General features: G+C 39.7%; 1 protein-coding gene across 1 annotated transcript in view; it reads right to left on the bottom strand.

Moving 5' to 3' along the window:
* Window positions 1-22,618, bottom strand: part of BUB1 (BUB1 mitotic checkpoint serine/threonine kinase) — a 46,040-nt gene extending 23,422 nt beyond the window's left edge. The window contains exons 1-15 of the mRNA XM_037527836.2: window positions 22,511-22,618; window positions 17,278-17,337; window positions 17,057-17,195; window positions 15,980-16,176; window positions 13,237-13,280; window positions 12,213-12,322; window positions 9,992-10,044; window positions 9,715-9,899; window positions 8,465-8,616; window positions 6,255-6,514; window positions 4,632-4,690; window positions 3,323-3,451; window positions 3,117-3,227; window positions 2,363-2,462; window positions 1,190-1,271 (exon numbers count right to left, since the gene is read on the bottom strand). Coding sequence (XP_037383733.1) covers window positions 1,190-1,271; window positions 2,363-2,462; window positions 3,117-3,227; window positions 3,323-3,451; window positions 4,632-4,690; window positions 6,255-6,514; window positions 8,465-8,616; window positions 9,715-9,899; window positions 9,992-10,044; window positions 12,213-12,322; window positions 13,237-13,280; window positions 15,980-16,176; window positions 17,057-17,195; window positions 17,278-17,337; window positions 22,511-22,536 — 1,707 coding nt within the window. The 5' untranslated portion in view covers window positions 22,537-22,618. The remainder of the gene's footprint in view (window positions 1-1,189; window positions 1,272-2,362; window positions 2,463-3,116; window positions 3,228-3,322; window positions 3,452-4,631; window positions 4,691-6,254; window positions 6,515-8,464; window positions 8,617-9,714; window positions 9,900-9,991; window positions 10,045-12,212; window positions 12,323-13,236; window positions 13,281-15,979; window positions 16,177-17,056; window positions 17,196-17,277; window positions 17,338-22,510) is intronic.
* Between the last annotated feature and the right edge of the window lie 4,216 nt (window positions 22,619-26,834).

The following is a 26,834-nucleotide window of genomic DNA, read 5'->3' as shown; positions in this document are numbered from 1 at the left end:
TCACATGTGACAAAGCTCTTCAGTTGCTAATAAAATGTCACCCAAGTTTTTATATTTACTGGCTAGCCCTCACAGATTCCACCATTTCTCTTCCAACACTGGCAGATGAACATAGAATAAATCACTTGGCACATGCTTAGGACCACGACATATGGAAAATTCACTGTTTTTTTTTTTTCCAGCCAAAGCATAGGTAGTTGAATAATTCAATAAATCTATCTATGAAAAGATGGCACTATAGTTGAAATTCATTCCATTTTGGGGAAAATTTTTAAGAAGGTCATAAAGTGGGCCTCCCCGGTGGCGCAGCGGTTGAGCGCTGGGTTGCGAAGCTGCCCGCGGCCTCTGCGGCGCCGGTTCGATCCCCGGCTGCTCCCCGGCCACCAGAGGAGGGTCCCACATGGCGTGCAGACCTCTCCTGCCGCCCGCTGCTCCCCTCAGCAGTGTACTTCGGTCCTTCTGCCTGCTCTGCTCCCCGCTCTGGCTCTGGTGAATTCTCTCACCCTCCCGCGCTTCTGACTGTACCCAGTGCATGTATAAACAAAAACAAACAAACAAACCAGCAAACAAATAAATAAAAGCATGCCTCTATAAAAAAAAAAAAAAAAGAAGGTCATAAAGTTTATCAGAAGGAAGGATTAGAGGGTCAGGTGATAATTTATTCAAAAGAATTCACCATGGAATTAAGCCCCCAATTTAGTACAGCTTTTCAGTACTACTCTCTGAAAAACGGCAGTCAGAAAGCCAAGCTGGGGGGAATGGAGAGGAAAGTACACCCTGAGGTACACTCAGGACTGTTTGCTGGACACAATTGCTGCAGAACAGAATATTGTGGCCCAGCAAACATCTGATGCTTGTCTGCTGAGGTATGCCGGTGATGGTAGACCATTGCAGTTTAATTCAGACTTTCTAATATCCCACTGCAGGTCTCTCTTAGGTCCAGGAAAAAATACACATCCTCCTAGTCATGCCTCCTGCCTACAGGGTAGGCCCTCAAGGGCAAAGATCATATCAAATTCATTCATATCAAATACTATGATAGTGCCTAGCACACAATATTCAAATAATTATAAAATAATATTGCTCAAAAACACACTCTTCATGTAACATTGATTGGCACATTCACTTGGTAAAATGAGAAGAAAAGGTTGTAAGACACAATTCATGGATGAAGCAGAGATTGACTTACATTCGGTTTTGAAGGAAATCTGCTTAAAGAGCGTTCTCCAAATGTCCTGGCTCCTGGGGGTTTATTTTTAGGCTGTGGTAACCTAAGGCAAGATTTGCAAAATTATAAATAGTGTGCTAAGAAAATAAATCTGCCACCTAAGTGAGTGTCAGAAACATTCTCCATTTGTCTTATTTCATGAGTTAATATTTATGTGCCCAGTCCTTACTTTTACAGCAGTTGTAACAAAATTAAGTGCAAACTGAATTAAGTTGACTATGTATATAAAAGAAGATCAATAATTACTTAAGCAAAGGTGGAAAATACAGAAATTTCTATTATGGTGAGTAAAAGTTTTAGGGACAAATGAGTCAGAGCCACGGCCAGCAGAATGTCACAAACACCATGTATTTTATTTCATATTTCCACTGCGTGGTCCAGCTAAGGGATAGTTAGGCCCTTTCTCTTTTCTACCTAAATATGAATCCTGTCTACACCATGATACCTTTAATTCTGACACCTCTCTCTTTTTTTTTTAAAGATTTATTTTTTATTTGTTTATACAAGCACTGGGTACAGTCAGAAGCACAGGAGGGTGAGAGAATTCACCAGAGCCAGAGCGGGGAGCAGAGCAGGCAGAAGGACCGAAGTACACTGCTGAGGGGAGCAGTGGGCGGCAGGAGAGGTCTGCGCACCATTTGGGACCCTCCTCCGGTGGCCGGGGAGCAGCGGGGGATTGAACCAGTGCTGCAGAGGCTGTGGGCAGCTTCGCAACCCAGCACTCAACCGCTGCGCCACTGGGGAGGCCATGACACCTCTCTTTTAACTGACATCTCTCTCCATGGTTTAAACCATTAAGTGAAAATTCCTGTATCCCCAGACAGGGCCCTCTAGTGGAACATTCCCTGCTGCCTGCCCTGATGTAAATCACTCTTTTGCTACTTTACCAGTCCTACAAATATAAACACAGCATGTACGGATCCCTGGACTGGCAAATTCTTTCACAGCCAAAAAAATATCAAATCAATAGAATTCCTCCGTTCTGCAATAATTTATAATCCCAGGCTTCCTTTTTCAATATATGCTATTGTTAGGGAGGAGAGGGAGGGATCATATCTGCTTTCTGTGACTCCCGCGGAGCGCTGCAGATATGTGAATCTCCCCTAATGTTATATTAACTAGATGTTTCTTTACCCATAATTTTCTTTGTTTCCATCTTCAAACACAGGAAAGGCAGATGACAAGGATGAGATAATCTTATTGACTCCTCTAGCCCCAGAAGATTCTTCATTTTCTTCAAGAGAAAAAGAGTATTTAATGACTGCATTAGGGAAAAAAACACTCTCTCTGAGGCTAAACTTCAACTACAAATAACCAGAGGTGCATGTTAAGCCTCCATGAATTGCCTTCCTGCCACATGTAAAGCCGTGTTCATCATTCTCCCTGCAACAGGGTTACTGCCTCCTGGCTCACCGAGTAGAGCTTTCAGCATCTTTGTTTTCTATTATCCAAAAGGGACAATTAATCTCTTAGCTTTATAAGAGTCCTGAGTCTAACTGGATCCTCTTTTTCTTTACTATAATCTCTCTGTGGTTTCCAGGGTGAATGTCCTGACTCTAGACAAGGGTGGGCCAGCTGCTGGCCTCCCACAAAACACCCCATTGGCATTTCTCTGCCAGGTGAGGCTCAAGTCATAGCCCAAGTACACAGCCCTTCCTACCTACGAGTCTGTTCTTTAGCACTTATGTTACTTAATTTTATAAGCAAATTAAATTCATGACACACATTGGGTACCTTGTCAAACACTATCATATTTTTTAATTCACACATTCCTTGCCCTTATGTGACAAGCTAGTCAAGGACAGGATCAGTTCTTGTATAATCCTTGATAATTCCTATGCAACCACCCATAAAGCTATGCCCAGAGTAGCTTAAACAGTGTTATTACTTTGAAACTGGGCTTCAAATGCATCTTCCTTTTGATCTAGAGATGGCCACTCATCTTTGTCATCAGAAGTATCAGGAAGTGTAGGGGCCTGAAACATATTCATGATGAAACCTTAAAAGAATAGAAAGAATAACCATAAACATGGGTGCAAAGGCACTTTCATTCATTTGTGATTAGACACTACATATCCAAACAGAAGGCTTTACCCAGTGCTTCTTTCGTGTGCACAGTGGGTGATGGCTGCACCTTGGATGGCGTTGCCTGCACCATCCCCAGCGATGTGTTTGGAGTTGTGTGAAAGGAATTTGTGTTGACAACCTTATGTGCTTCACTCCCTGTTCAAGGAATGGAGACAATATTCATTATCAGTAGGGAAATCAGAATAATTCAGAAAGATATACAAGAAACTTAATACAATAAAACATTTTATTATTGAGAATTATCACTAAAAACTTCCATTATTATAGTACATTTAAGTCTTATTTTTATCTTTATAATAGTCCCATAAGGTAGGTAAATCAAGGATTATCCCTTTACAGAAAAGGAAATGAAAGCTCAAAGCAATTAAGTGCCCTGGATTAAGATTATACCAAATGAGCAGCCTTGTCATAAATAGCATCCTATGCTCCACTGCATTCCAAGAAACACAAACAGTCACACCGTAAATCTAAGCTTAGCCTTCAATCTCACTCATGGAGTCCAGAGAAAGGGACACAAGGTCCTGCACAGTCTGGGCCCTCTCTGACCTCCTCCCCTCTGCACCCCAGCCAGGCTGGCCTCTTAGCTGTGCTCAGAGTCTATCAAGGATATTCCTTTGCTGTTCCTTCTGTGCCCGGGTAGGTCCCGCCTTCAGTTACTCTGTAGGCATCTTTCCTGTTACCTCTGAAACTCAGTCCCATCCCCAAGGAAAACTTCTTTTCCCCTCCACGTGGATGAGGACTTTTGTCCTTTGTGTTCATGATGGCATCCCTCCCTTCCTATAACAGGAAGGGCACACTAAGTCTTGATTAAAAGTAGGTACCCTCAGCTGTTTCAAGTAGCTCTGCTTCCCACCAAACTACCATTGGAAACGATGTCAGCCACATGGAGGAGGGGGTGGAAAGTAAATGTCCAATCCGCATGTCTTATTTTATATACAAAGCTTACCGCTCATGAAAATACCTCAATGAGTACTGCCAAATAGAAGTAAACACCCTAGTTAACTTCTAATCACCTTTTCTACCTCACAACTCATTAAAGATGACCCCTTGCTTGAGATTAATCTGAGAAAAGTTTGCAGAAATTAAGTTCCCAAGAGTTTCTAACTAATAGGGTATGACTAACAAGGGGATTTCTACCTTCATTTGAAACGATTTGATACTCATCTAACCACTACGTTGTAAGAATAGGAAGTTAACACCCAGGTTCATTAAGGTCTGAACTCTTCCTAAACCACAGCCACCAAACAGACCTCTGAGTAACCTGGAAGAATCTGGTCAAGCAAACCAGAAACAACTTATATTAACTAAACATTACCTTCTTTTATCTTTGCTCCACTCTGTGGCTTGAATTCATGAGTACTTGCAATTGCACATCTGAAAGAGAAAACTCTTGAGACACACTAACTCTTAAGAACAGTAGAAAGACGTCAGCAATTATAAGCCTGTTGTTAAAATACAGATGAAACTGATTAGGTCTCTAGTGTAGGTAAATAAAATGTTTTGGTTTTTCTCTCCTTTGAGGAAAAGAATTCTTAGAAAGGCCAGGTACTAATGTTTGCATGACACAGTGGTCCTGTAATTTAACACCCTGGTAATCATTCCTACATGGGGCAGGATGGAATTAGGGCCTCCCTGATTCAAATGCTCCTATTTACTACACAGGCTGAAGGCTGGCACAGCCCAATGTAGCTGCTGAGTTGTGATGGGGAAAGCACTGGTGTGCTTTAGTCACATGAGCACCTTTCTCTGAGGATCCAGTATCCTCAGAGCTTGATTCTTTCGACTATAGCAACTATATCAAGAAAGAAGGTACATAAGACATTTACGTGTCACAGCTTGTGTGGAGTACAGTTGTGACAGTGGACCTCACCTGTGGATTTAACATTGCCATAATGCCCTTCATGGACTCTGTTAAGATGTAAAGTTAAAAGTGCAAAGAACTTTTAATTTTACAAATTCCTACAAAATGGTCATAAAAACATGAGTTTTTATATGAGATTACAGAGGAAGGTGCCCTTTCTTTGCTGTGGTCAGCAGTACAGGCTGTGAGAGCACCAAGCAGGTCCATTCACTCTTTTGCTTGGGCCAGGCTCAGGGTCAGTCTGAAGCGCTTCTGAGAGCTCCATGTCCTTTAGGTTAGAGCTTCACAATTTCTAAGGGGCAGCTATCTCTGGCTCCCACAGTCTCATGACTCCATCTCTGCTAGACATCCCTCGTTTCCATGGTGACTATCACTGCTGCCATTTTTACCATTTTATAGTTGTGAAATGAACTAAAAAGTAAGACTCATAGCCTCTACAAGACAATCCTCTTCTTATATATATGGTTTAATGCATGAGAGTAGTCTGAATTATTCCTAATGTGAGTGAAAAAGCAGGGTGATTTAAGATCTTATTTCCTGTAGAAATCATTGAAAGACTTAACTTTGGACATGGAACACTTAAGAACTATCATCTGTGCTTGGGGTTTAGTCCAAGATATGAGTTAGACTGTGGCTTTTATTCTTCCTAATGAATCAATAAAATTGTATAAGTTAATCCCTGGGGGAAAATGGAAGGAATACAAAAAGAACACTCATCAGGGAACTGTTTGGTAGTAATGACCACCAAGTGGATTCAGTGATGGTCAGTAGGCAAAGATAATTTGCATTTAATAGCTGTATATACTTTAGCTACAAAAAGATTGTTTCAGGACATTAAAAATGTTTAATTCATGAGAGAAGTATGAAGTAAAATAAAAGAAGCATGGAATAAATAAGTCTGAAAGATTTGAGGCTAATGTTCTGATAGTTGGCTTTATAATATGCCCATCTAAAAATCATTTTTAAAAACAGGGATGGTTATTCTTTTACATGACACTCTTGATATTGCAGCTCATGGAAAGAAGCTGATAAATGCCTTTCACATCATTACTGTCTCTAGGGCTACCATTAGCTTACCTGGCATCTTTTGTGGCCACTGCAAACAGAGAATCTGTGACTGGCTGAGCTGTCAAAGGAGCAGGAGGAACTACACTCTGGCTGGTGGCTGGGGACACCAGTGCAATAGGGGCAGCATGTGCCATGAGAGGAACAACAGTAGTTGTGTCTCTTGGTTTCTCTCCCACGTTCCTTGAGTTCTGCAGATCAATGGTTGGAAGAGACAGAGCTCTCAATTCCTGTTGAGAGCCTACACTTGGCCTCATAACTGCTGGATTAGCCTTTCATATGAAGCAAACAAACAAAAACAAGGTCAGTAAGTCCAGAACAGTACTAAATAGGTATTACAGCTTTTCAAAGAATAGCATCCATATTCAGGAAATTCCTTTCCCTTTAAGACACCATCCTCTTACCTCCTCAGGTATTCTGCAATGAATGGTCAACAATAATAAAAAAGACCACTGTATGTGAGGGATGCTTTTGCAGCTTCTTAACCACAGATGGAACTGGCAGCTCATACTTCTGGCCACTGAACAAGCAGTCCCTACATTCTTATCAGTATTTAAGAACCATTGTTTCTCTTTACTTAATTTTGGGAAAAGACCAACAAATCAATGTTATCAAATGCTCATAATATGAGCATTTGTGCTCAATAGTGTTACTTTCATTAAAATACCCTGGGTAGACATTTTTCCTTTAACAGAAAGGAAGGAGAATATCACCTGCAATAATAACTGTCAAAAACACACAACAGGAAGCCTAACAAGCTCTGAAATTAAATCTTTGCTGTTCTACTCACATATACTTGAACTATAATTGTATATTTTTGTGTTATTAGTTTCTTCAGCGAGTATGGGGATAAATTACTAAATACCAAGAAAATTTAGCAAAAGAAAACAATGGGACAATTATTTTAAAAATTTCTTGGATATATCCAGGGAAAACATAGTATATACAAGAATGGAAATCTAAATAATAAGAAAAAGTGAAACAATTCAATAGAAAAATGGACAAAGTACATCAGATTAAAGAAAAACAGGTAGCCACTAAATGCATTTTTAAAAGTCCAAATTCACCCGTACTTAAAAGATGTCACATAATTGAAAAGACCTAGGAGAGCTGTTAGCCACATGTATATAAGAAATAGAACTTATATTCACTATCAATGTGAGTGTAAAATGGCAAATTTTTGGAGGGCAGACTGATAGTATTTTCGGTGCACAGGCCTCTAGGCAGCAATTGAACTTTTCTAGAGAAATAATCTCGCATGTACAAGATGCTCACTGCAGCACTATCTTTGCAATAGTCTTCATGTGACACTGCCCTCCCATAAGGAATGACAAAAGGCAGTGCTGAGGTAAAATGAGTCAGAATAGTATGTGGTAACAGTGAAAAGATGAAAGATGGGTTAAATAGAAAAGAAGCAAATAAGTCTTATTTATGCAGAAATTTCAATTGCATTGATATTTATGTGTGTTCATATACATTAAAAGTATGGAAAAATGCAAACTAGTAGCTAGCAGTAAAAGAAACATTCATTTACAAAAACATATACAAATATACACACACATATATCTACATACATTCACATGCATATGCATACCCCCATGCAATTTTTTAAAAATCATCATAGTCACTTTACAGTTTTTATAAAATGTAAGAAAATAAGGTATTTCATCTTCACTGTATCAGATAGACAGACTGTGTAAAGTTTATGTAGTCACTGCATAGGTTAAATTAATTTATTCCAAATTTACCTATTCATTAATATTTCCCATTCACTAGCAATTTTAAGAAAATATATGTGGCTCTGATGCCCATCTCTCTCTTCTTCTAACATGAAACAATGGCAAAAAGAAAATATATCAAAATGACAAATATAAATGAAATTATGATGTTCAAATTCTCATTATACGATGGTGATTGTGCCAGAAAAAACTCCCACCTGATGCCACCCCCCCAAACCAGAAAGGACTCTATATAACTAATACATAAATGTGTGTGTATTTACACACAAATATATAAGAATTTACTGCATTCTGTTCTGTACCTTCCATTTCTCATTCTATATGTTTAACATCTTTGGCATGAAATTATTTCTAAAATTCAGAAAGCCATTAGCTAAATTAATGGCAAAATTAACTCTAAAAATAGGGTACAGAAAGGAACAAATAAAAATAGAAGTCAATGTTAGAGAGCATGGGAAGCATTAGCAAAGAGCACACACATACCTCAGCCCTTTCTTGGAAAGTGGACAGGTTTGTGTGGGATGGTTCCGCTGCTTGATGCAACTTCTTATGAAGTTCATCCATTTTCTGTTTTAGTAGCTGTTCTTCAAAAGCGTTTGCTTCTTTTCTTTTCATATAATGTTTGTCTTCATTTACTTTAGGGAAGATAAAAAAATGGTTTTCATGTACAGTTTTAACTCAGGTCATCAGAGGAATATCCACAAAATAAGTGAAAGGTTTGTTTTAGGATGGCAATTTTTTCCCCTAGTCTTTTCCATGTATATGAGGGTATTAGAACTGAAATATGTATTACCTTTAAATTATTTAATTATGGCTACTTTTCTATTTGGGCCACATAAATAAAAAAATTGTACATGTTGATTTTTTGTACATGCTGATTAACAAAAATACTTTAGTAATAGCACAAAGATACAAAGCTCTTCTTGTAAAGCAATCATGACTGTACATTTCATTTGGACATGGACCTTTTTTAAAAGATATAAATGTCTCAGTGCTGTCGATGAAGAAACAAGAATAAAATGCACCGGAAATGTCAATGCATCAAGTACACTGTAGTTAGTTCCACTTGTGGTGATGTCTGACATAACCCTATCCCATATAAATCAAATCATCTGAATATTCCACATGTACATGGCACAAAATGGACCCTTCGTAAGGGTTAGAAGACAATTTTCTCAGTTATTGGCTGAATGACAAGTAATGCACAAAAAAGAAAGAAAGGCACAAAAAAGAAAGAGTTACTACATTTCAAATAACTCAGGTGGTCTAAAGGCCCCAAGTAGAAGAAATTTTTATTTTCCTCTCTCTAAGGTCCATGCTGTTATAGCAAAGGTAAATGCAAATGCTGTATTTTTTTTTTACAGATGCAGCATTAACATTCAGCTTTTCTTGTGAGGCACAAAACTTGTTCCACTATTTAGCCATAAATAACATGGCACTTTGATCAGAGGATTCCTTCTTAAGCTCTTATTTGTAATAGTTGCAGATCTGAGATAATCAGCTTCTCAACTCTCTCAATTAAGTCCCTAACTTAATTCTTTCACAAGTATCTGACACAGAGGTTTAAAATTGCTATATACAGACATTTAAACCCATGCGGATAGGATGAGCTGGAAATGTTTTTACAGGTTTTTTCCAGCATAGTCAGTTATCTGTTAAAAAATATAACTACTCAGAGATGAAAGTTATGTTAAATGACATCAGAATATCTCATATGATAGGCTTGCAAGTACCCCATTGCTCATGCTTTCTCCGTTGATTGTATTTCTGGGCCCTCAGTTCTTCAAAGGAAAATTCTGATTCTCCACGAATAAGCTTCTCCTTGCAGTACATAACAACCTGCTGAACATCGTCTTTGGCTGTCAAAGATGGGTGTGCAGAATATCCTGATTTAGAAATCATGATCACCCTTTGTTCCCTATAATCGGGGGAAATGCATTATTAACAACAGTGACTGAGACAATTCTTGAAGGAAAGTAATTACAAGATTAATGCATTTATTGTACTTACTTATTAGACTCTTTAGGACAAGTTGAAGAAAGCATTCCAGAAAGTTCTGAACCCTGAAAGGGCAGAAAAGTATAAACATTCACTTATCTGAAAAGAAACCATCACTTAAATTACTTCACAAAGCAATATGAAAATGCTTAAGGGCCCTCTTATTATCAGGTAAATTTATCTCCTCTTAAGTTACAATTAATATGTGAAGCTCTAGTTTGTACTCTTAATCTGATGACAACTTTTTCAACTAAAAAATCTAATAAGGGGATTTTTAAAAAATTATCTAATTAGTAGTAGAGAAGGGTCCTCATTTCCCTTCTATTTGTGGTCTAGAAGCCAGGCTACAGTGTGTTATGGGATTGAAATTCCAAATGGCTATATTAAAAAACATATCATTAAAAGTTTCTTCTAGTACTGTTCTACTCTCAGAAATTTCCTGTGCTAGCATTCATTCACTAAACAAATATTTTTTGAACACCCTATGTGAGCAAGGACCTGGGACTGTGACCATATATAAGACCATCTCGCTAGACAGTGGGGGAAAGAAATAGCAACAAGACTGCCAAGCATGTATAGGATGTAAGTGCTTATTCTACTACCAGAAATGTGTTACATTTATAAAACTTGCACATGTGCAACAAGAAAAAGGCATTTCCGTGGAGTCAGCTTAAAGGAGCACTTTAGCAAACTTTGAAAGAGCAACTGTACTATGAAGAGGAAAGATGCTGGGACACAAGACTGAGGGACAGAGACTTGAGCATCAGGGAAGAAGAGATCTCAGCAGGGCAAAAATCTCCAGCAGGATGAAAGCATTGCCACGACAGGAAAGGACGCAGTCACATTTACTGGTTGGAGGTAGAAAATGAACAGGTGTCACCTGAGGCCTTCGGTTGTTGCATTGAAAGAGTATTTCACCAACTGCTGAGGGAGATGTTAGAGGGAGCTAGGTTTCCAGCGTGAGAAAAGCAAAATCTGAAACCATTATGAGAAACATAAGAGATATAGAAAACATAAAGAGTAAACTGGGAAAATGGAAATATGTTTGCCTGGGAGTTGTAAAGCCTTGCTCAGCTTCCAGCATTCATCTGCTCCTTCATTTCATTCATTTGAAGCTCTGAGTATTTTAAGCAGAGCTGAGGTTCCTCCAGGTAGATGTGAGGCAAGGAAGGTTTTCCTGGGCGTAAGTGACAGAGGCCAGCAAAACAAAGGAAAAGTAAACGTGTTGGAGGAGGAAGTGAAGACAGGAGCTTGCAAGGCAGGGGTCCAGAAAAACACAGGATGTTATGGTCAGAAAAAGTTATTTAAATTTAATATTTGAGCTTTTCACCATCACAGCAGCCACTGTAAAGCAGCAGCCATGGCTGTGCGCTATCCCATGTTCATGGCCCAACAAGGGCCCAAGGTGACCAAGACTCCAGCAAGCTGAGTCATAGCCACCAACCCTGCCAGCACAGCACCAAGCACCCCAAGGTTGTGCAGGACATGATCTGGGAAGTGTGCGCCCCTTAGAGTGGTGCACATGGAGTTGCTCAACGTCTCCAAGGGCAAGTAGGCCCTTAAGTTCTTCAAGAAAAGGGTGAGGATACACATCCGTGCCAAGAGGAAGAAAGAGAAGTTGAGCAAGGTCCTGGCTGCCATGAGGAAGGCAGCTGCCAGAAAAGACTGTGCTTTCCAACCCTCCCCTCTGCCCTGAACACCAATATGCATAATAAAATCTTCTCAGAGAAAAAAATAATATTTGAGTAGTGGGAGAATACAACCGACCCAGAAAGCAGTCATAGGCCTAAGTGGCTGACATCAAAGTTAGCCAGGGAGGGCCTCCCTGGTGGTGCAAGGGGTTAAGCACAGCACTATGATGTGATCTGCAGCCTCTGCAGCATGAGTTCGATAGCCAGCCGGCTGGAGAGAAAACCACATGGCACAGCAGACCTCTCCTGTCTCGCCTGCTGCTCACCTCAGCAGTGTATTTCAGTCAGTCTGCCTGTTCTGTTCCCCACTCTGTCTCTGGTGAATCCGCTCCCCTCCCCCGCCCCTCCCTCCCCACCACATCTCTGGCTTGTACCCCAGCTCTTGTATGCATAAGTACATAAATCTTAAAAAAAAAAAAAGACAAAGTTAGCCAGTGAAAATAAAGTCAAAGAAATGAGAAGCCAAAGTGGACATGGAAAGCAGCTGGAGAAGTTTCAATATCATTGTTAGTTTCCACACAACCTAGATATATTATTATTACCTGAGTCTTAGAAACACAGGCTGGATTATTTCTTGGATTTGATTTTGATGTCATCATTTGGTTTACAGTCTGAGAGTCATGCAGAGCTTCTGAGGTTCTAGCTATGGGAGCTTGGGTATGGCGGAGAAAATGAAAAAAAAAAGGAGATAAAGGTAAAATCATCTTAGATCAAATTATTACAAATCCATGCCCTGATCTTTCAATAAGTAGCATAAGAAAGAAATCAACTCAGTCACACTGTCTCAGGAAATGTAACTAAAACACTTTCTAGATAAGAAAATTATTATTGAGATAATAATAATCAATTCAAAGTACCCAAGACCTGAAAGAAATGTAAAATCTTATTTTAACCAACAGGATAGACAATAATTATTGATGAAATATAACCTTTATTTCTAAGAACAAAAACATTTCTTTAAAGTTTTCATTAAATACTTTTGATCCAATTCAGAACAGATAGACTGAGATACATACTTTCTTCTATTTTGGGAAATTTTGATTTATTTTTTAAAATTCTAAATATACAGGGCCTCCCTAGTGGAGAAAGGGATTAAGACACAACCTATGAAATGATCTGCAGCCACTGCAGCACAAGTTTGATCCCCAGCCAGGGAGCTACGCACATGGTAAGGCAGACCTCTCCTGTCTCACCCGCTGGTCCCCTCAGCAGTGTAGTTCTGTCAATCTGCCTGTTCTGTTCCCTGCTCTGTCTCTGGTGAATCCTCTCACCCCCCACACCTCTGGCCTGTACCCCAGTTCTTATATGAATAAATAAATCTTAAAAAAAATTCTAAATATACAACAAAATCACAAGTTTTTCTTATAGGTCTGTTCTTTGAAAGTGCTATGATAGTCCCTTAGTAAGCATTTTTATTATCCTCAGGGTGACTTCCTCATTACCCAAGACAATGCAATCAATAAATATTGGAAGACTTTGTTTTTTGTAAAGGGGCAGAGGGAAAGGCAGTGCAAATCAGAGACTAAATTATTAACAATTTTGAAATTTTATAAATCATAATTTTACCTTGAACTGGCAAATGGGTTTCAGTGAGGCGTGCCTGAAATAACCTAAATGACAGTAGCAAAAGCAACAATATAGATTACAAACTTGTAGTTAAATACATATTTGTATTAAAGTTAAAGCTAAATATGATAGATAGCTTATTATAAACTAGTGAAGGCTGATAGCAAGAGAGAATGTTAAGTTGTATCTTTGAGTTGTTTCAAAATTTTAAAAAATGTGGCCTATCTTCATACCAATACACTTATATTATAAAATTTATAATTAGAAAAATTTTTCCTTTTGCCTAGTTTGTCAATAGCCCTCAAATTCACGTAATATACTTTCCTTCTATGCAGGTATCAAGTCTGCAAATGTTACAACATGGGGTGTTTCACCTTCTTATTTTTGACATTCTACACATCTGGAAATAATGAATGGTAGGAAGAAAAGTGAAAGTAGGAAAGTCACATGACTACAGCAAATAGCAAACATGTTAGTGTTCATGTGAGAGCTTCTTAACTATAGCTTTCATAGCACACATGCACATCAACCCAATCTGTCATGTAACATGCAACTGCCAGGTCTGACTTTTTGCGTAATATGGGCAAGCATGCATGGTATAGACTAAGAGCCGTACAACCAAACTCAAGATCCTATGACTCTCCATTTAAACAAAGCAATGGCAAAACAACAAAAACTTGTATTAATGGACTAAAAACTTGGTGTCTTTAAAGAATTATACTTAATTTTGTTAGTTGTGAAAATGATGCAAGGTTTTGAAAGAAATCACCTTAGAGATTTTTAAGTTTGGGGATAAAATGTTTTGGTGTCTTACTTTAAATTGTTCAGCATAGGAAAAAAACATGTTTAAATGTTAATAATTATTAAAAGTAAATAGAGGGCCTCCCCAGTGGCGCAGCGGTTGGGCGCTGGGCTGCAAAGCTGCCCGCAGCCTGTGTAGCGCCGGTTGGATCCCCAGCCACCAGCGAGGGTCCCACATGGCACGCAGACCCTTTTTGTCGTGCCCACCACTCCCCTCAGTAGTGTATTTCGTCAGTCTGCCTGTTCTGTTCCCCGCTCTGGCTCTGGTGAATTCTCTCACCCTCCCGTGCTTCTGACTGTACCCAGTGCTTGTATGAATAAATAAATAAATCTTTAAAAAAAAAAAAAAGTAAATGGAGCTAATTTTTATTTTTTTTTAATGTATACTTGAAAATTCTAATAAAGGTTAGAAATCATGAGTACTGCAGCAAAGTTGAAAAGGATAAGATAGTAAATGCTGGCAAGGGGCACAGTGAGATATGCGATCTCATGTACTGCTAAGTGGGGAAACAGCAAAACATGGGCAGATCCTTTCAAGTAGGTGATTTGGTTATATGTAACACAAACCTTAAAAGTCCTCATATACCCATTGACTCAACAATTTCATTCTGAAAATCTATCAGAAAGAACTAGATAGGAAAATATGCTAGGAGATATTTTTATGATGAAGGAAAAAGACCTTGACACAAGCGACACTTGTGTGCAAAGTATGTTTACAATGTTACAACAAGCAGAGGAAAGAAAGGCAACAAAAAATGCTGGAAGTTTTCCTGTTTCTTTAGTTTTCCATATATTTAAAATTCTCTAAATGAGGGCCTCCCCGGTGGCGCAGCGGTTGAGCACTCGGTTGCGAAGCTGCCCGCAACCTCTGCGGTACCGGTTCGATCCCCGGCTGCTCCCAGCCTCCGGAGGAGGGTCCCACATGGCGCGCAGACCTCTCCTGCCGCCCGCTGCTCCCCTCAGCAGTGTACTTCGCTCCTTCTGCCTGCTCTGCTCCCCGCTCTGGCCCTGGTGAATTCTCTCACCCTCCCGCGCTTCTGACTGTACCCAGTGCATGTATAAACAAAACAAACAAACAAAATAAATAAATAAATAAATAAAGCATGCCTCTATAAAAAAAAAAAAAAAAAAAAAAAAAGACCTTTAAAAGTTAAGGGTCCCCCAACCTGTAAAAAAAATTCTCTAAATGAGGTGTACTTAATCACAGAAAAAGTACAAATTATAAAGAACAAGACTGTTCATTAAGACAGTCATTATGAGGACCTCCCTGGTGGCGCAAGGGGTTAAGAAACAACCTATGAAGCAGTCCATAGCCTCTGCAGCACGAGTTCGATCCCCAGCCAGGGAGCTACCCACATGGTGCAGCAGACCTCTGCTGTCTCGCCCTCAGCAGTGTGTTTCAGTCAATCTGCCTGTTCTGTCCCCCACTCTGTCTCTGGTGAATCCTATCACCCTCCATACCTCTGGCCTGTACCCCAGTTCTTGCATAAATAAATAAATTAATAAATAAATCTTTTTTAAAAAAAAAAAAAAGATAGCCATTATGTTTTCTTTATAAAAGTCAGAAAGTTGGGAACAATGTTCAATTGAAGAATATTAAATTATGACCTAAATATGGGACAAATTTCATAATCAATTTATAAGTAATATAAAATTTCAAAATTACTTTGAAGTAGTATAAAGCTCAGCATATATAACAAGATATACTGTATAATTAACTGTTAAAATGCACAAATTGAGGCCAAAAGGTATTGAAGGACATGCACCAAAATATTAACAGTAATTTTCCTGGGCAGTTTCTTTTCCTTTATACTATTTGGTATTACCCACATTTTCAACAATGAGAAGAATTTCCCTGTAAAGACAATGGTCCAATGTTTTAAAGCATAAATGTCACATTTCAAAGTAGGAAACACCACACAGAGTTTGACTTTCAACATACCTGTAATGCTGTTGCAGCAGCTCTCTAGGTTCAGCCTGGTTTTGAATTCCTCTCCGAAAAACAGCGCTGGCATGCTGCAGTTCTCCCTGGGCTTCCAGATGCCCAGCCCAGGCTACATACAGAGCAGACGACAGGGTCCCGATACCATGGTTGTAGAGAAACTCAAAAAACTGATGCAAGTCACTGTTGCACTCAGCCTGCAGAAACCCAAAGCAGACACATAAGAGCAAAGGAAGTGCTGTCAAGAATGCCATGTCCAGACAGCCCCCAGGGATCAGTTTTCATGGAGGCTTTAGGATGTCCTGTGCAGGGGAGGCCCTTTTGGGTCTCTGACTACAAATCTAAAAATTAAGCTTAGTCCTTTCCTTGATATTCCTTGTTCCCCAAATTAGCCACACTATTTTCCCAAGATAATGGGTTCTATAATAACCCATTATGTATATTGGGTATAGGCTTAACAACCCATTATGTATATTGGGTATACGCTTAACAAGCTTTCCACACGATGCCTTATGGCCTAGTATTTTATAACTTTGTGAACAAATCCATGTCTACTCTATCCACTCCATTCCTGATTTTGTTAACAGAACTTCTGCCTCTAACTCCTTTTTCAAGATTAGAAAGACTCAACCTTTTAAAGCCTCACTTGAACCAAACTTCTCCTTTAAGTATTAAATTTTTAATTTCTCAAAGTTAATATTTTTTAACTATTCATAATGAATTTAACTTGCTCCCAGAAACAAGTTCCTGGCACCGCTAGCTTGTCACCCCTTCTGCTAACACACTCCTCATCCAACAAAGCTTCTTTCAACTTAATTTTTCTACCTCACATTTTAACTTTTATAGACTTGATACACAGAAAATGAGTTTTAAAATTAAATCATTGAGTCTATAACACAGAAGTCAACAGGTTCTAAAATATACATCTCTGATCATATAGCTTTAAAAATTTATGACTGGAAGTATAAGGAATTAAAATAAAAGGTGGTCTAAAATTATCTTAAAAAGCAACAGCATAACACAATTATAGATTTGATTATATATCTAAAAGTATATACATCTGAATGAAATACTTACAAATTTTAAGCAATAATTGATAAATCTTGGGTCATTGTGGTATCGCTTCTTATCTAAAAATTCCTTTATTAAATGTTCTAATAAAGTTGTCAAGTAATCTTTATTCTCAGGAAAATTCTCTTCTACCCACTGCATGTAACTAGAAAAATATGGATAATATTAATTTTCAGAGCTGCATATAATTTCTTTAAAGGAAAAAAGTACGTTAAATGCTTACTTACTTTTCCCATTCACCAAGTGGATCATCACCCTTGTAGCTCTGCATGTGGGCTTCAAACATTCTAGAACAGAGGAAAATAAGCATATTCAATATTAAGGATAATCCGAAAAGCAAGATATATTTTATCTAATATTTCATTTATACATCTTAAAATGGAAAGTTTAAGGATCAATTATATAAACATTAAAAGAAAACTCACTCAGAAGTGATCAGAAAACTCAGAGGCATCCATGTTTTTCTAGGAAAAAGTAAGATCCAAGGGCCTGAACTTAGTTCTGGAAAGAGGCAGCTGGGAAAGAGCTTCATCCCCAAGATCACTTGTGTTACTGCACTGTGCTTCATGACAGCACATCTGGCTGTTTTAAGGGCAAACAGTCATGGTCAGCTAATTATTCATAGCAGCAGACAGGAGGCAAGACAGAAGTGTCTGATTACAACAACTTGATTTGAGGATTTTGTTTTCTAAAGGTCAACACAAAAGCCAACCTTGGTTACACAGATGGTGAGGGAGGGATCACAATCAGGAGGGGCAGTGATCACAAGTAGACTGCTCTTCTTCCTAATGGTGGGATCAGCCATGACACTGACTCAGACCTCCCATTGGTCCTCAGGTGGTTTGGCTGAGTTTGAGCTAGAAGATTTGAAGAGACCCTATGCATAAGTATGAGATAACCCAGGTAACACCAATAGGGATTTGCTTTGGAGCCTCAATGGAACACCAGCTCCCTCAGGAAGAACTCACGATGGCAGTGCTCAAAAATCAGGGATTATAGTGCCAAAGACTTGCTTGCTTCTACTTCTGCATACCCAACCACAGCTTAAAATATATATATATATATATATATTAATCAGATAAAGCAAAGTTCCCATGGGAACTCTGGTGCTAGTGGTGGTAAACAAAATGTAACATGTAAAACAATGTCAGGTGGCATTAAGCACATAGGAAAACAACAAACAAAACATGAAAAGCGTTAAGACTGTGATGAGATAGACAAAATGGTCAGGAAGGCCTGCCTCTCTAAGGGGGTGACAACATCTAGTTTGCATTTTAAAATTTACATTTTTTTCTTTCAAGTGAAGAAGGAGGTGGGGAATGAGACTAGAAGAGGGCAGCTAGTTAAGAAGCTACTGTAGAGTCCAGTGACAATGTGCTGAGTTGGACTAGGATGGAAATGATACAAGGATGGAATTTGTAGTATTCTGGAGAAAGAATATGGGACTTGCTGATGGGATTGCTAACTGGGAGTGAGAGAGTCAAGCATAAAAAACTTACTATCAGTAGACTTATTATCTACCAAAATTTTGTATGGATTTAGTTTTGATCTAGCAAACCCACTTTTGGGAAACTAGAAGACAGTTACATCACTATATGTGCAAAATGCCATAAATAGAAAATTTTTCACTGTGGCACTATTTGTAAGCAAAAGATTGATAACAATCCAAGTATCCATCATTAAGGGACTTTTTAGATCATTTATGGTACATGAAATTTTACGCAGCTGTCAAAAAGAATAAGAAAGAACACTCCCACATTTCAAACTATACTACAAAGCCATACTAATCTAAACTGCATGGTATTGGAACAAGACCAGACACACGGACCAATGGAACCAAATAGAAAATTCAGAAGTAAACCCACAGATTTATGGTCAATTAATCTTTGACAAAGGAGCAAAGAATGTGCACTAGAGCAAAGAAAGTTTGTTCAATAAATGGTGCTGGGAAAACTGGGTTGCTACATGCAAAAGAATGAAGTTTGACTACTACTTCACACCACGCACAAAAACTAACTCAAAATGGATTAAAGAGCTAGACATAAGACCTGAAACCATAAAATATATAGAAGGAAATATAGGTGAAACACGACATGAAACACCTTAGTAACAAATTTAAAGACACATCACCCAAAGCAGTGATAACAAAGGCAAAGATAAACAGCTGGGACTACATCAAATTAAAGAGCTTCTGTACAGCAAAAGAGAGAGTAACCAAAACAAAGAGACACCCCACCGACTGGGAGAAAATTTTTGCACACAGCACTAATGATAAAGGACTGACCACAAAAATCTACAAAGAGCTGACGAGAGTCAATAAAAACAAAGAAAATAATCCAGTCAAAAAATGGGCAGAAGAGCTAAAAAGGAACTTCTCCAAAGAGGAAATGTGAATGGCCAACAGGCATATGAAAAAATGTTCAACATCACTTGTAATCAGGGAAATGCAAATCAAACCTACAATGAGATACCATCTTTTATAGAGGCATGCTTTATTTATTTGTTTGCTGATACATGCAACAGTCAGAAGCGCTGAGAGAATTCACCAGAGAGAGCGGGAGCAGAGCAGGCAGAAGGACCGAGGTACACTGCTGACAGCCGGCAGGAGAGGTCTGCGCGCCATGTGGGACCCTCCTCCGGTGTCGAAAGAGGCCGCGGGCAGCTTCGCAACCCAGCGCTCAACCGCTGCGCCAAGGCCCGAGATACCATCTTACACCAGTGAGATGGTGTAAAAAAAACTAGCAACAACAAATTGATGATATTAAAAAAACTAGCAACAACAAATGTGGGCGAGGATATGGAGAAAAAGGAACTCTCCTGCACTGTGGTGGGAGTGCAAACTGGTCCAACCACTATGGAGAGCTGTGTGGAGATTCCTCAACCTGTGAAAGATGGATCTTCCATATGATCCAGCAATTCCACTCTTAGGTATTTACCCAGAGGACACAGAATCATTAATTCAAAAGGGCACCTGCACCCCTATTTATAGCAGCACTATTTACAATAGCTAAGCTATGGAAACAACCCAAATGCCCGAAAATAGATGACTGGATCAAGAAGACGTGGTACATATACACAATGGAATATTACTCAGCAATCAAAAAAGATAAACTCATGCAATTTGCAGCAACATGGATGGAGCTGGAAGGGATCATGTTCAGCGAAATAAGCCAGAAAGAAAAAGAAAAATACTGATGTTCTCACTCATAGCAGGAATTTAGAAAACCTAAATAACAGACCAGGAAAAAGACTAATTATAATAAAGTAAAATTATAACAAAGTAATAAAGTAAAAATCAAAATCAACAAGCAACTATAAACCAGAGACACAATGGGGAGGGTTGGGGTGGGGGAGGAAGGAGTAGAGTCAAAATAAGGAGGTTGGGAATTTTATGGGGAATATAGCCAAGCTGAAAATGTGTACATTGTGCAAAAATGAAAAATGATGTAAAAAAATAAATAAATATATAAATAAGAAGACTCTCTAGTGAATATCTCTGTTCCTAATTGATTCACTGAGAGCAATGCAGTCCCTAAAGAGACCTGCACACCTATTTAGTGATTTGCAGGCAAAGATGTCTGGGAACAGGACTTCTCATGTTATTTTTTCTCCTTTAAAAATAAAAAAAAAAAGTAAGAAAGAGCTTTATGTATGGATAGAATCTCCAAGGGTAGTGTAAGCAAAATAAAAAAAGTGTATATGCTCTGTTAGATTGTATTTGAGATAAAGGCAAGAACTGTATACAAAAAGCACACAGGTATACATACATATTATGTATGTATTACAATATAACTTATAAAACACAAATGCATAGATATTAATATATTATTGCAATATATTTGCAAAAAGAAACACTTGAAAAATTTGAAAAAGTTACATGAGGGAATGGAAGAAAAGTATAGCTCTCAGTGAATATGTTTCTAAATCTTTTTAAAATCATTTAGATATATTATTTGGTTTTAAAAAATTTTAAATTCTAAATTTTGAGTCTCCTCACACCTGACAGCACAACAATCCTTACAACGTTAGAACCTTTCTCCCAAAATATATTTAACTGGAGGATGACAAAGGTAAACATTTCATATTTGATTACCAACCACATTTCCCAAGAAAAGTGGCCTAAATACACGATTACGTTAAAACTAAAACATGGAGATCACCAGAATAAAGCAGTCTTTAGAAAATCAAACAAGGACAGAAATACTGAATTTCCCTTTAAAAATGGGCGAAAGCAAGCTTCTAACTGAAATCCTTTCAGATTTCACGATATTACACGATTAAGACTAAAGTAGTAAAGCAAACAGATTTTTGCTTTCACTATACCTAATGCTATCTTTCCTCTGACCTCACAATAGAGTAGGATTTAGTAAAGCTCATCAGTTTTACTTCCTGTCTCAAAGAATTGCCCTGTTTTAAGAGCTTTTGCAACAGCCTGGATAAATCAACTAAGTTATAAAGCAAAGGAGTGGAAAGTTTAAACACCGTTAGCAGTTTGGCATAAATGACAATAACCATCATTCTCCCCCTGCCCCTTAAAATGCCCATTATTCAGAGACTTAAAATGGATTGTGGGATGATGGATACGAGAGCAATTTTAAGTTTTCTCCCTACTATAGCAGAATTTTTTTTTTTTTACAATATGAATCTAAAGGTTTTTTGTGTTTTTTTTTAATTTTTTTTAAAGTTTTATTTGTTTATTTATTTATACAAGCACTGGGTACAGTCAGAAGGACGGGAGTGTGAGAGAATTCACCAGAGCCAGAGCGGGGAGCAGAGCAGGCAGAAGGACCGAAGTACACTGCTGAGGGGAGCAGCGGGCGGCAGGAGAGGTCTGCGGCGCCATGTGGGACCCTCCTCCTATGGCCGGGGAGCAGCCGGGGATCAAACCGGCGCTGCAGAGGCTGCAGGCAGCCTCGCTACCCAGCGCTCAACCGCTGCTCCACCCGGGAGGCCCTATAGCAGAATTTTTTAAGTAAGAGGCTTTGAAGGTTTTCCTTTCGTTTCTTTTTCCCTTTTAAAGTTTTTCATGAAACCTAGATTCCATGAAAACATTATGTTTAGGTTTTTGGTTGGGTTAGACTTTCCTTCCACAGCGGCGATCTGCCCCGAGTGGGTTGATCACAAATAAACAAGAGCTCGGAGGGCTTCACAATTGGCCCAAATTCTCCCAACTGACGCTGTGGCCACAGCCCGGCCGACGAGGGCCGGGGTCTCGGCGGAGAGCACCCCAAACACTAACGGCTCGTCGTTCTTTCCACCTTCCAGCCAGGGCCCCACGGCTATTGGGGGTGGGGGGGGGTGAGGACAAACGCCAAAGCCCAGGAAAGGGGCAGGTCCCGGACGGGCCGGGCCGGGCCCCCGCAAGCCGCGAGGCCGGAACCGGGGCACCCAGACATCTAGGCGGTCTGCATCTCGCATCATGTCCCCGCCTTCCCCAGGACCCTCCGGACCGTCACTTACTGAAAGACATTTTCCGGGTTGTCCATGACACTAGGGCACCCGCCAGCAGCAAGGAGCAGCCGCCGATTCAAATCTCCCGCGCAGCCGCAGTCGCGCGATGAGCGTTTGCAAGCGCCTGGCCATTGGCCTCGGCTGCAGCCTCATTGGCCAATCGCCAGGGCCGTTGCCACGAGACCAAGTCCCGCCTACTTTGCGTAGGGAAGTAGCTCCTCCCCCTCCCACATAGTTGACCCCGAGCTCGGCTGACCCGCCCGAGTCGCGGGTTTCCGGGGGCGGCGCGGGGCGGCGCGGGGCGGCGCGCTGGGCAGTGGGCACTTGGGTTTTATTTTAGCCGTCGCGTCTGCAGCTGGCTTTCAGTATCACCCGATTAAGGCGTCGTCCCAGGGAAGCACTGCAGGAAAATAATGTCCAACTTGAGGTCCCCGAGGCAGAAACAATTTGTGGCTGGGCTCTTGGGTCCTGAGGGTCGCTCCTTTTCCACCACTTTGCTGAAATATATGAACCAAAATCATTATGGCTGTTTATGGAAAGAAGGGAAAGACTCCCGTTTGTTGGGGGAGACTGTCGGTGTTTAAGGCCGCAGAGTTTAGCGGGAAATACTGGCCTCAGGCTGGGGAGACAGGCTGCCAGGTGGGGTGAAACCTTTCCTGCTGGTAACCTCTCCTAGTTACTAGGTTACTAGGGTTACTAGGTTACTAGGGTCACCCTAGTTTACTAGGGTCCCCTCTCCTAATAACCGCAGTTTTCTGTTAGGCGTTCTCGCTGTATGTAAAGAACCAGCCTATATTGCTTCGGTATATTGCTTATCGTGCTCAGCGAAATAAGCCAGAAAGAAAAAGAAAAATACCGGATGGTCTCACTCATAGCAGGAATCTAGAAAACTTAAATAAGGGACCAGGAAAATGAATAACTATAAGAAAGTGAAAATAAAAATCAACAAAAAACTATGAACCAGAGACACTCTATGGGGGGTGGGGGGCAGGGAGGGGAGGGATTGGGGTCAAAATAAGGGGGTTGTAATTGTATGGGGAATATATATATATATATATATTTTTTTTAAAGAGGCAAGCTTTATTTATTTATTTATTATTTATTTATACATACAAGCACTGGGTACCGTCAGAAGGGCGGGAGGGTGAGAGAATTCACCAGAGCCAGAGCGGGAGCAGAGCAGGCAGAAGGACCGAAGTACACTGCTGAGGGGAGCAGCGGGCGGCAGGAGAGGTCTGCGCGCCATGTGGGACCCTCCTCCGGTGGCCGGGGAGCAGCCGGGGATCGAACCTTTGCTGCAGAGGCTGCAGGGAGCTTCACAACCCAGAGCTCAACTGCTGCGCCACGGGGAGGCCCTGTATGGGGAATATAAAAATAAAATTTAAATTAAAAAAATAAAGAAGTTCACTTGGAAAAAAAAAAAAAAAGAACCAGCCTATAGAATTGTAGTCTCAGATTCAAAATTATGTGGCAAAGAGGGAATGATTCATCGATGACCCAGAGGAAAACCTAAGTGAGTTTTGATTTAGTGATTACCAAGAAGGGCGCGCTGGTAGGCACTTCCTGCTTGGTTTTGTAAATTAAACAGGGCAGATGAAAGTGATGGACTGGCACCTGTGGAGTCCTCTGATCAGAAATGCACTGTGGGTGCCCTGGTGCGAAAGAAGGTTCTCCTACCTCCCCTTGGCAATTAATATAAGAACGGAAGTCTGGATAAATTCTGTAATGCCAGCAAGAAAGCATTCAGCGTCTGTGAAACTAGAATGTTTGGAGAACAGATTCTCAGGAATCGTAAAATTAAAAAATAGGTATCTTTATAAAGGCTTCTACATGCCTGAGAAGAAATATGTAATATACTGATACTTCCTATGTAAGGGTTGTGTAAATAGCCTTGTTTTCTCTGCCACTTGGTCTTTAATAACTTCCACTCTACCTCTCAAGGTAATTTCAAGAGCCACTTGACAATGCAAGTAAATACAAAGATTCATATGATCACTGACCTTTTTATAGAGGTTGTGTGGCTGTTTTTGCTTTTGGGGCTCTCAAGTTAAATACCTTTAAAAAAAATAGCTCCTGGAAATTCTGTTGTTCTGAGAGTCCAGAATTTCTTCTAGGTTTTGATCATTTGAACCTACACAAATACTCAATTTGTAGGGCTTATTACACAGAAGATGCACAAACTGGGGTCTTTAGACAATGTTACGTTCTGTTAACCATAACAGGAAATAACACATTTTTAGTTGCAACAACTCAAAATTTCAACGTGTCTAGAGTGGCTCTATTGGTCATCGGTTAACAAATGTTCATTGAAGGTCCATCATGTGCTAGATGCTACTGGATTTATGCCTGGTTTAATGTTTAACTCAAATCCTGAATATAAGAAACTAGTGGTTTTATCTGGGAAGTGAAGAAACTAGACATAGAAAACTGAAGTTTCTATAGATGTGTATTAAAGACTAAAAGAGTGTTCAGGCTGTACCTACTAATCTCTCCAAAGTTCTTTACTTGATACAAATACAAATCAGTATATTAATTTTTAAATTAAATTTTATTCATTTAACATTCACTTACAAAGCTACACAATTTGGGGGTTACTTCACACTTTGACATATGCACATACTACACACACCTACCACCAAAGCTTCAGTGCCATTATCTTATTGATTACCCTCTCTTTCTCCTCTCCCCTCCCTCTTTTTCCTCCTGTCTGATAACTGCCATGTTTTTCACAGAGCCTAAAAGTTATTTTTGCTGTGTTTTCCCAGTTTGTTTCCTTTGGTTATTTATGTTCCACAAATGACTGAAATCCAGTAGTTGTCTTTCACTTTCAGACTTATTTCACTTGGTATAATCATCTCAAGGTCCATTCATATTGTCACAAGGGGCACAATTTCATCATTTTTAATAGCTGAATATTCCATTGAGAATATATATCATCATTTCTTTTTGTATTCATCCATCAATGGACATTCAGGTTGTTTCACAGATATTGTGAATAATGTCGCAATGAACGTGGAGTGCATAAATCTTTTCATATTAGTGTTTTTGTATTCAGATTAATATCTAGAAGTGGTATTGCCAGATCAAATGATATTTTCTTTTTAAGATTTATTTTATTTATACAAGAACTGGGGTACAGACCAGATGCACGGGAGGGTGAGAGGATTCACCAGAGACAGAACCGGAAACAGAACAGGCAGACTGACGAAACACACTGCTGAGGGGAGCAGCGGGCAAGACACTAGAAGTCTGCTCACCCTGTGGGTTGCTCCGAGGCCAGTGGGGATCGACCGGGCACTGCAAAGGCCATGTATAGCTTCGCAGCACTGCGCTCAACTGCCTGCGCCACCAGGGAGGCCCCTCCTTTTTTAATTTTTTAAGGAAACTCCATACTATTTTCCACAGAGGTTGCATCAGTTTACATTCCAACCAACAGTGAATACGAGTTTCTTTTTCTCACTGGCCAACACTTATTCCAGTCTCTTTCAAATCAATATATTTTACCAGGCAGCAGGAAGGGAAAGGAAGAAGTCTAAGAACACTTTCAGATCAAATATTACACAACCCTTCAAAGCAAATATGGTATGTGTGAATTCGCATCCATGAACTTGTATGTGCACAGCCCACAACCCCACCCTCCAGGGATAGGTGGGGAATTCAATCTCAGGCATCATATTAGCTTTCTCTTCTACCCCCTCCCTATTACCCAGTGCTATACAAAGAGGAATTAAAGGTTGTCTAGTGTTTGTTATAAAATGTTCCTAGACTCACAAGGAAAGATATTGTCTTTCTTTGCCCCAAGCCCATATTGCCCGAGTTTCTCCACTTACGAGCAGTGTAGCTTTGTTTGAGACACTAGTCCATTCTTTGTGTGATTATTTTTGAAATGGCATGCATTGTCTAGCCTGAAGATAGTCCTGAGGTCAAAATATTGGAACTTTTGCCTTGGCTTCACCTTACTGGCTATGTAGTCTTGGTCCAGTTAATCTTAGTGAAACAGCTTCCGTGTATAGGATCAAGACAAAAATACTAAAGTTACATAGTTGTTGTGGTAGAAAAATTGAACAATATGTGCAGTATTAACTTGTAAGACATTAACACATAATGATGTAATTGTTGCTAAATTGTAATATTAAAGTGACTGGATATCTTGCATTAGAGTGACAGAAGCATATATGGGCTAATAGTTTCTCAAACTAAAGACTTTTGTAGAATTAAAGGTTGTGAAAGAGAAGTGGCAAGGGTAGAAACTGTGAAATAGATACTGCACTTAGTCTAGAGGTGTTAAGTCTGAGGCAGGACTTCTGGAATGAAAATGTGAGGAGGAAATTGT

This window comes from Talpa occidentalis, unplaced genomic scaffold (assembly GCF_014898055.3).
Source record: "Talpa occidentalis isolate TD23 unplaced genomic scaffold, MPIMG_talOcc4v2.1 talOcc4.5, whole genome shotgun sequence".
Taxonomy (NCBI): Eukaryota; Metazoa; Chordata; class Mammalia; order Eulipotyphla; family Talpidae; genus Talpa; species Talpa occidentalis.
The sequence above is the reverse complement of the archived record's forward strand: the minus strand, read 5'-3'. Positions and strand labels throughout refer to the sequence as shown.